This window comes from Onychomys torridus, chromosome 10 (assembly GCF_903995425.1).
Source record: "Onychomys torridus chromosome 10, mOncTor1.1, whole genome shotgun sequence".
NCBI classification, from domain to species: domain Eukaryota; kingdom Metazoa; phylum Chordata; class Mammalia; order Rodentia; family Cricetidae; genus Onychomys; species Onychomys torridus.
The window spans coordinates 84,201,492-84,211,444 of record NC_050452.1 but is presented as its reverse complement, the minus strand read 5'-3'; the positions used below and the strand labels follow the sequence as shown (position 1 = coordinate 84,211,444).

At 45.4% G+C, this 9,953-nt stretch overlaps 1 protein-coding gene across 1 annotated transcript; it reads right to left on the bottom strand.

Annotated features, from left to right (window-relative positions):
- Cxcl10 (C-X-C motif chemokine ligand 10) lies at window positions 1-2,206 on the bottom strand. Its single transcript, XM_036201587.1, has 4 exons — window positions 2,107-2,206; window positions 1,450-1,576; window positions 1,188-1,277; window positions 1-804 (listed from the first exon to the last, which is right to left on the bottom strand). Exons 1-4 carry the CDS (start codon window positions 2,165-2,167, stop codon window positions 786-788), a joined length of 297 nt encoding a protein of 98 aa, XP_036057480.1. The 5' UTR covers window positions 2,168-2,206; the 3' UTR covers window positions 1-785.
- Between the last annotated feature and the right edge of the window lie 7,747 nt (window positions 2,207-9,953).

Below are 9,953 nucleotides of genomic sequence, written 5' to 3'. Positions count from 1 at the left end.
ATTTTCAGTGCAATACATTATTTTTACTTTGAAAACCATCCAACACCTTTTATGTTATGTAACAGTCAAAAACACTTGTCTATATACACTTCTCTAATTATTCATTGATACTTAATTACACAGGTTCTTCCGTATACAACGTGTCATACAAAAAAAAAACATACATCTAGGAATTCTACTTTGTACAGTTGTTCATTAAATAATATGTATACACACATTTCCATATATGTTTAGCTTCCTGTAAGTATTCTGAGTTACGGAGTTCCCTTGGGAAGACGGGGCAGTACGCCCTGAAGTAAGGTTTGTTCTTAGAAACAGGCAGGTGGTAGCCTTACTTTGACTGTATTTGAAATAAATGAACCCAGGTAACTCAGAACTGAAGAGACATCCTAATACACCTAAGACAGGGAAGATGAGGAGTATGTGAGGAGCAGGCAGGGCTTGGCCCAAGGCTGGAAGTGTAGCACCTCAGCGTAGCTTACAGTACAGGCCCAGGAGAGCTGTTGCAGCTGTGTGAGAACTCAGGACCAGCTCTCAGTGGAGCTGGGGACTCTTATCAGTGTAGTTACTATTGTCTCAGGATGATGGACTGCCCATTGTCCTTCAGGAATAGTGACCTGGTGTCACCAGGAATAGCAGCTGATGTGACCATGGTTGGTCACCTTTCAGGAGAACCAGGGACAATTAAGGCTAGCCATACACCAATGGAGAGGGGATTGATGGGGAGACGGGCTCTCTGCCGCCACCTGTTGGTCACAGCTCTGGGGTGATCGGCTGCTCTCTGGTTAAGGGGCTCTTTTAGACCTGTAGGAAGAAGACAGGGTATTGAGTGGAAGAGACTCTGGCTTCAGCCTGGGGACCCAAAGACCCTTGGGAATAAGGCCTGGTGCACTCCCCTCTGCTCCCCAGTCACTATGGGTCAAAATGGCTGTTGTTTTTAGTGAGGAAATGGGGAAAATCCGACAGCTTTACCTGGACAGTTAGAACTGCTCACAGGTTAAGATCATTACCTGTCACTTCTAGATATTAGGTATTTATGGCCGAGGTGGCACCTCGGTGTCTGTAGAAGTGGAGGCAGATGGAGCATGGTGGTGACAGGGGTTTAAGGCCAAGGTCCCACAGCAGAGCCCAGCGCATATGCTACCTCTTCAGACTGCCATTTCCTGAAAGAGCAACAGCCAACCTACCTGTTCTTGCTAACCATTTTCAACAAACTCTTGATGGCCTCAGATTCTGGATTCAGACATCTCTTCTCTTCGGTTTTTTTCATTGTGACACTGGAAATAAGCGGGAGATAGATTGACATCAGGCCCAGGTCAGAACTCATCTTCCATGTGCTGGCTGGTTGGAGGGCCACCACAAACCCTTTGCGGACCTTTCCTGGTTAGTGTCACGCATCTAATGTGTGGTTACATGAGGGAAGTCAGCCGCAGGTGGGGCTTTACTCACATGATCTCAACTCGTGGACAGGATTGGCTTGCAGGAATAATCTCCAGTTTTTCCAAGGCCCGCGGTTTTACTGGTCGGTCATCAATTTTGATGCAGGAGCAGCGTACTGTTCTGGAGAGAGGGATTCCTGCAGGGAAGAGAGCAGTAAAGCGGGGAAGGTTAGCTTCCTGTTCCGTTTTAGGCACTTGAAATAGGTGAGGCAGTATATGCAGAACCTGTCCCCACATTATCACTGAATCTGAGAAGAGATGTAGCCCATCATCATCATATCATAGGTCTGAATGGTTAAGTAGTTATTTAGATCGTGGAGAAGGGAGCGGCATGCAACTTGTTCGTGGCGAAATCACGCCCTCAGGTATAGATCATATTAATTAGGCTTGGGTAAGGAGGCATCTGTCTTAGCCCCTCTCTCCTTCCTCATCTCCCCCCTCCTCCATCCTCTCAGTTTTTTCCTACCTCCCCCTTTTCCTCTCTCTCTTCCCTTCTTTATTCTCTTTCTCTTATTCAATTTTCCTCCGACCAAACCAGCATGAGACAAATTCTGCAAGCAGGAGGAATCTCTGCCTGCCTCCCTCTCTTTTATAGGCGCACACCAGACTTGAAGCTACACTGTGTTGAGAACTCAGCTCACTGTCTTTCTCACTGGGTGTTCCTTACCTTGAGTCTCACTCAGGCTCAGCAGGATGAGGCAGAAAACCAGGGCAGCGCTTGGGTTCATGGTGCTGACAGTGGAGGCTGCTGGCTGGCTGGCTCGGGACGTGTGTCAGCAGCCGTGGACGAATGCCCCATGAAGTGCTGGGCCACTGTGCAGTATTTATCAGCCAAGAGTTTCCCTCCCTGACTCTTGATTGGATGACTTTGGAGTTGACTCAGCAAGACTTCAATATCCTTCGAGGGAAGTCCCCTGTTGCAAAATTGAGGTTATTTGTGTTTATTGTGAGTTCTGAGTTTGGAATTTCCCTCCGTGCTCTGTTCGTTTTTTAATGAGTGAGTGAGTTAAGTTTCACTTTCCAAAGCATGAGTTGTTTGAGAAAAAAGATGGAGTGCATTGTAGAATAAGTTTGCGAGTGGATTTGATCTCATCTCTCCTGGCTTGTAAAACAGAGGGTCATCATTTCGAAATGTCGAGTAACTCCTAAGCAGTTTTCTTTTTGTTGCGTTTTCATTACTCTTGCTTTTTATTTTTGAGAAATTTGTTTATTTTACAAGCTTTATTAATCAAAACTTGCAATAAATGAAAAATCACACAGCAGATCCAAAGTCTATACAACTTAATGAGCTTTTGTGCAGTTAGAATAGGCATCTGGAACAGAAGCTGTGGAGCCTCCCATTAAATCTTACACCAGGTCCTGGGAGCGGGGTGGGGGGGGGGGGGGGGGGGTGGTGGTCACGAGTGACAAAGGAGGATGGAAAGCTAATCACTGGCCTAGTTCCGACTCCGTCGTGGATTTCACGATTGTTTTCTTAGCGAGTGTGTGGCAACAGAGGATCATGGATGAAGTGATGCCCACTAGATGTGGGCATCACCCTGCAGTGTGATAGCTGAGGCAGCCGATAATTAGAACCTAGGAAAATATGTGGGAGACCTTCCACAGAGGTGACAGTGATGGGGACAGGCCAGGAAGTGGCAGTGATCCGTCCTGGGATAGCGCTACTGAACCCGGAGTGCACTGGTTCAGTGTCACCGGATGCCAAGAACAAAGCCTGTATCTGCAACTGGACCCGCAGAACAGGAGCTCTGTGCCAGAGCAGGAAGTGAGTTGCTGTTTAGAAAAGATGGAAATTTCTAGAGTGCTAAATCGTAGGCTGATGTAGTCCGAGGACGAGAACAGAGCTAAGCTTTCAAGTGAGCCAGTTGGACAGCTGTGGGAATCTGGAAGGACGGAGGGGAGTGAAGCCAGGGCTGACAGAAGCCAAGAGGCTTTGGTGTTGCAGACTTCTGAGGAGGGATGGCCCCTGTGAGAGGGTGCCATGAGGAGCCCCTCCAAACCTGCTTCTGCAGGATAGAAACGGCAGGAATGTCAGAATTTAGAATAGACTCTGAATGGGAGAGTTGCTGAGCAGTGTTACATTAAATAATAAAAAAGATACATGGTAACAGTTTTATTTTTTTATTGTTCAAGTGTTCAAGATGCAAAGGAGAAAACAGATTTGAGGTAGATAGCAAATGGACTAATAGTCATTTCTTTTTTTTTTTTTTGGTTTTTCGAGACAGGGTTTCTCTGTGTAGCTTTTGCACCTATCCTGGATCTCGCTCTGTAGACCAGGCTGGCCTCAAACTCACAGAGATCCACTTGCCTCTGCCTCCTGAGTGCTGGGACTAAAGGCGTGCACCACCACCGCCCGGCAATAGTCATTTCTTAAGAAGAAAATAGTTTAGTCAGTATTCCATAGCATTAAGCATCTGTTCGTCATTCAACCCCTTTAAGAACCCAGGACCCCATCTCCGGATCCCACACTCTCAAACACTCGGTTATAAAGAGCCAGTCTCCAAAGAGCAAATTCTAGACTGAGTTCCTGATTTCCCTTCTGTCTCTTCACTTGGCTGAAGTCATCTTTGAGGTTATTTTGGAGTTTCTGGAACTAAACACCTAGGAAAGGTTTAAGTTAGATTTATTTTACACCAAATTTCATGCTAAAATGAAAATTACTACAGTATATATACATTGCATTATAAAATAAACAATAAACAGACACATGATAGGCATGGCTTTGTATTTTTAAGTGGTCCTCTTGACTAAAAAAGACATTTTGCACTGAATTCTGGCAGATTATAGCAAGTATGGCATACATATCATGGAATTTTTGTTGCTAGGAGAAAGACATGTATTGAAATCTGTAAAACAAAACAAAACAAAAACCCGACCAACTGTAAGGGTAGTGTCTGAAAGATCCCACCAAAGGCCCGGACACAGTTCCCCCCAAAACCCAAAAGAGCTGAGGGAAGAGATATCTTAGAACTAACTGAGCTCCCCTTCCTGGAGAGGTGAAGTCAGATGTTTTCAAAATAACAAAGTCAGGATGTCTAGTGGTGACAGATTAACCACGAGATGCCTATCTCCAGAGATAACATGACCGGATCTGGAGATGGGTGGTAAAACTCCTGACAGGGCAAACAGGTAAGCTGAAATAAGACAAAGTCCAGGCCCGGGAAAACCTGGACCAATCAAGGATGGACCCGTACTAACCCCCTCCCCTCTAAGAAATTTTGTGGGTTTTGCCTATAAAAACTAACTTTCCCAAGAAAGAGTAACTCTCCTCCCTGCCTCAGGTATCGGGCGTGGTGGACAAGGATTCCCTGCTAGCTGGAACTACGCACGTTCACGTGCATGCTGGATCAAATAAACCTTGCTTTTGCATTCCGGCATGCTTGTCTTTGGTGGTCTCTCTGGAGGTCTCGATCTGGGCACAACAGTGTCACATGATTAAAATAAAGATATCTAATATGGAAGTTCCTATGACAGTATACTCACTGTCAGAAGTGCTTTGAAGACACTGAAGAAAAGATCAGCCTCAGATGAGCCAAGCAGTGGTGGCGCACACCTTTAATCCCAGCACTTGGGAGTCAGAGCCAGGCAGATCTCTATGAGTTCAAGGCCACCCTGGTCTACAGAGCAAGATCCAGGACAGGTACCAAAACTACACAGAGAAACCCTGTCTCAAAAAAAAAAAAGAAAGGAAGGAAGGAAGGAAGGAAGGAAGGAAGGAAGGAAGAAAAAGAAAGAGAAAGGAAGAAAGGAAGGAAGAGAGAGAGAGAGAGAGAGAAAGAAAGAGAGAAAAAGAAAAGAGTGGGGTATACTTACAGGCTGCATGATGGTATGCATCTCTAATTCCAGCACTTGGGAGGCAGAGGCAGGATGAGTTCAATGTCAGCCTGGTCTACAGAGTGAGTTCCAGGACAACCAGGGCTACACATGAAAGACCCCCTGGCACCCCTATAGTAATGCTATGTTTGCAAGGCTTATAAGGGAACAAAAGACAGTTCCAGGAAATAGAATGGCCCCACCGCAGCCCAGATAGCCGATAGATAAGCAGGATGTCAGGGGCAGACTGCCTGGCGTCAGTGCGGGAGGGCCAGAGCAGCTGGAATTCTAGATAGGGGTTGAGCCAACACACATATCTGGTTACCAAGGGAAAAACCCACAAACCGCCCTGAGCCTGAGTTCACGCCCCATTTGATTTATGCTCATATATTGGCGCCTCACTTTGACAGAGCTTTGTCCAATTAGAACCCTTTGACTATTCGCGCCTCACTTTGAATTGTCCAATCAGAGCTTTGTCCAATTAGAACCCTTTGACTATTCGCGCCTCACTTTGAATTGTCCAATCAGAGCTTTGTCCAATTAGAACCCTTTGACTATTCGTGCCTCACTTGAATTGTCCAATCAGAGCTTTGTAACCATTCGCGCCTTGTTTAAATTATCCAATCAGAACCCTTTGACTAATGCTTTCCCGCGCTTCTTGCTATAAAAACCCATCTTACCAACCCAGAGGCGTGCAAGTTTTCCGAGAGACTTGGTTGCCCCAGGTACCTGTGTTTAAATAAACCTCGTGCTGTTGCATCTGATCCGTGGTCGCTGCGTGCTCCTTGAGCCGGGGGTCTCTCCTGAGGGGAGACCTCTCCGGGGGTCTTTCACACAGAGAAACCCTGTCTTGAAAAACCAGAAGAAAAAAAAAAGAGCGAGGTGTATTTACAGGATGTTCATGTTGTTGCACACCTTTAGTCCTAGCATTTGGGAGGGAGAGCCAGGTGGATGGATCTCTTTGAGTTCAAGGCTGGCCTGGAACCTACTGAGTTCTAGGACAGCCAGGACTATGTAGAGAGCCCACCTCAAAGGAAAACCAAAGATGGCCAGGAGGGGAAGCATATGTGAGCATAGATATGCCACACACACACACACACACACACACACACACACACACACACATACACACACAAATACAGAGGAAGCCAACCAGCCAGTCAGGAAGGTTGGTGAGAGGCACAGGGTATTGATCCCTTGTGAAGCCTGGAGTTCAGCTTTGCAGTTCTGAACACTCATTGTCCCCAGTTAGCCTCAGCATGCTCTTGGAGAGTTAATTATGCCAAACAAATCTGATAAAGGCTAAGACACAAATTATTTTTGCTGTTGTTGTTGTTGTTGTTACTGTTGGTTATAGCCATCCACAGTGGTCATGCTGATGGAGGAGAGTTCTGGAGGAAAGTCACGAGCCATGGTTACCTTTCTAGAGCTTTATTGAGGGAGGGAGGGAGAGAGGGAGGGAGGGAGGGAGGGAGAGGAGAGAGAGAGAGAGAGAGAGAACAGACGGAAGGAGAGAGAGAGGAAAAGGGAAAAGGAAAGCATGCACAGAGGGCCCGCCCACTTTTTAGGCTGGGACACTGTTGCAGGCTAATAATGTAATTAAGGACAGAATCCTTACAATTATTATTTTGGTTTTTCAAGACAGGGTCTCACTATGTAGCTATGGCTGTCCTGGAACTCACTATGTAGACCAGGCTGGCCTCAAACTCACAGAGATCCATCCACCTGCCTCTGGATCCCAGTGTTGGGATTAAAGGTCTTTGCCACCATGCCCAGCCTAAGATGCAAATTAAGAAGTTTATTCCTTGTTGGTGTGGGTCTTCTCATGACTGGGATGGCTGGTTGAGGAAGGTATCCAAGCCACCCTGATCCGGGATCAGGGTGCCTGGGAATGTGAATTAGGAATCTGTGTTCTGCCTGGTGAGGAGAGAAGCAAAGATTCCATCTCTTGTTTTGCATGGGAACCTGCTCAGGGCATAAACCCGCATGGAAACCACTGGAGAACAGCTGTAGTTTGTACATCAGTAGCAAACTTGTGAATGTTCCTGCCACTACTGACCTGTATTTATTTGTATGGAAGAAGAAAAAGGGAAAGCGATAACTTTTAAATTTTATTTTTCTTTCAAAAATTCTCAAGGCTTTTGGTACATTTACTAGAATTCACTGTTTGGGGCTCACTTTGAAAGAAAGTGAATTAAAGAACTTAGTTTCAGTTTCCACTTCGTCAAAACGGCTCCTCCACCTGTAATTATGCCAGACCAGAGAGGTAAAGCACAATAAAACAGCCTGTTCCTAAATGCTTGTGAGCACAGACCCAAAGAAAAGGCTTTCTGAGAAATGAAAGCACTTAGAAGAAGCGTGGAGCCAGAGCCCGAGGTCTGTAGACGGGATTCCCCTCGGTGCTGCAGGACGCTGCTCTGCCCCGGGTCAGCAAAGCCTCCCCTTTGTAGTTTTGACTTGGCACTTACTGTGTGCACTGCTCACATGCTTCCCAATGACCCAGCTGTCTCTTCCAGCGGCAGCCGGAGCCCGGGGCAAAGGAAGTGCTGACAAAGGAGTGAGAGATATAATCGTGTTTGGGAAGGCTTCTGGGTGGCTCATTCCAGTGGTTCTCAACCTGTGGGTCGTGACTCCCTTGGAATCACACATTGGAGATCCCGCATACCAGATTTACATTACGTTTTGTAATAGCAAAATTGCAGCCATGAAGTAGCAATGAAATAACTTTGATTGCAGGTCACCACAATATGAGGAAATGCACTAAAGGGTCACAGCATTAGGAAGGTTGAGAAACAGTTTGTTTTCTGAGACAGGATTTCTCAGTGTAACCCTGGCTATGCTGAAACTTGCTCTGTAGACCAGGTTGGCGGTGAACTCAAAGATCCATCTGTGTGCTGGTATTAAAGGGGTATGCCACCACTGCTTTGAGAAGCATGGTTTTAGACCATGCAGTGATTAGTTTTTATTCTGGTGCTGGGGATCCAAACCAGAACCTTAGACATACTAGGCAGATGATCTATCACCGATCTATGTCATATCCCCAGCTCTCCTACTCTCCAGGTAACTGGATGATCCAGTTACCACTAGTGACATGCATTAGCTTTTCTGCAGAGTTCGCAAGCTGTAGATATGTCAGCACTAGCAGTGAGGACCTCAATCATGTAGCATTTGCTCATAGGAAAGGGCTTATAATGGTAAGCCAGTTTGCCTACAGGATAAATAATAGAATTTACAAAGCAGTGTACTGTGGGTCCTATCCTGAAGACTAAATGAAGGAGGACAGGGAGATAAAATCTTACAGTGATAAAATCGCACGGAAAATTCAAAACACATAAAAAAAATATCTAGTTAGAGATGGGGGGAAGGTGGTATACTGAGGGCATGCACATGAGTAGCAAATGATTTTAAGATGTTACAAAAATAATTTATAGTAGCAACAATACTTATAAAAGTCAACAAGCAGGTAGCAGAACGTGTTTACAACAAGTGTAGACAAATCTAAGATGCTATCAAATAACATTGAGCTAAACATCTCATGCTTTCCCATTTGACAAAGTTCCACAGCCAAAAGTCAAAAGGCCTTTTGTCTGGGCATGTGTGTTTGTACGGGTGGCCGCAGGCACTCCGTGGGAATGTGCTCATTGTCACTGGACTGATGGCAACTTTTATGCTAATGTTCCAGTCACTGCCAACCCTGCATGAGGTATTGGAATGAAAAAGGAAAATGATAACTTTTAAAATTCGTTTTTTTTCTTTCAAAAATTCTCAAGGCTTTTGGTACATTTACTTGGCTAGTATTCACCGTTCTGGGGTCAGAACTCTAAAAGAAAATAAGAGTTAAGGAATTCAGTTGCGTGCCAGGCCTGGTGGCACATACCTTTAATCCTAGCACTCAGGAGGCAGGTGGATGGATCTCTGTGAGTTCGAGGCCAGTCTGGTCTGCAAAGCAAGTTCCAGGATATCCAGGGCTACACAGAGAAACCTTGTCTTGAAAAACCAAAAACCAACCAACCAAACAAACAAACAATAACAAAAAACCCCTAGTTTCTGTTTCCATTCCCATTGATTCATCCTACTGCACGTTTAAAAGCAAAACTCAGGATAGTGTTCACGTTGGGTTTGGAAGAGCTGAAGAGATAGGGTGCCAAACAGTTATTTGATGCTCTTGATTTGGGTGGAGAGCGCATAGGCCTTCATGTTGCCAACATTCGGGGATAGAAGTTTATGTGTCGGGAAGTAAAATGACAAGCCAGTCTGCATACCAGAGTTGTAGTAAACGGATGCCGGGTGAGGCCGCTCGCATCTGTAATCACATCACTGGGGAGGCTGAGGAAGGAGGACCACTGTGAACCTGAAGCCAGCTTGGACATATAATGAGTTCTAGGCCAGCCTGAGCTTCAGAATGAGACCCTGTCTCCTCAAAAACCAACAGTCAATAAAAATAAAGAATAGTAATAATATTAGCTACAAAGTTCTCATTTCAGGGAAATAGCAATGGCAGGGTTTTATTTAGATTCCCAGTTTCTTCTTAGAAGAGAGGAACCAAGGAAAATATACCCTAGCCATGTGGTGGTCATTCATCCCTTTAATTCCAGAACTCAGTACATGAATAGTTGTTAATACAGAGTATGAAATGTGCCTGGTTTCCACATTAGTTATCCATGTAAACTGCTTAGTGTTAGAATTTATTAAAAATCCTAC

What these genes read in the sequence shown, in the direction of transcription:
- Cxcl10 (XM_036201587.1), bottom strand. Translation starts at nt 2,167, where the DNA reads ATGAACCCAAGCGCTGCCCTGGTTTTCTGCCTCATCCTGCTGAGCCTG. An exon ending in GAGCCTGAGTGAGACTCAAG is followed by an intron (nt 1,577 to 2,106) that starts GTAAGGAACACC and finishes TCTTCCCTGCAG; the next exon opens with GAATCCCTCTCTCCAGAACA. An exon ending in TGTCCACGAGTTGAGATCAT is followed by an intron (nt 1,278 to 1,449) that starts GTGAGTAAAGCC and finishes GCTTATTTCCAG; the next exon opens with TGTCACAATGAAAAAAACCG.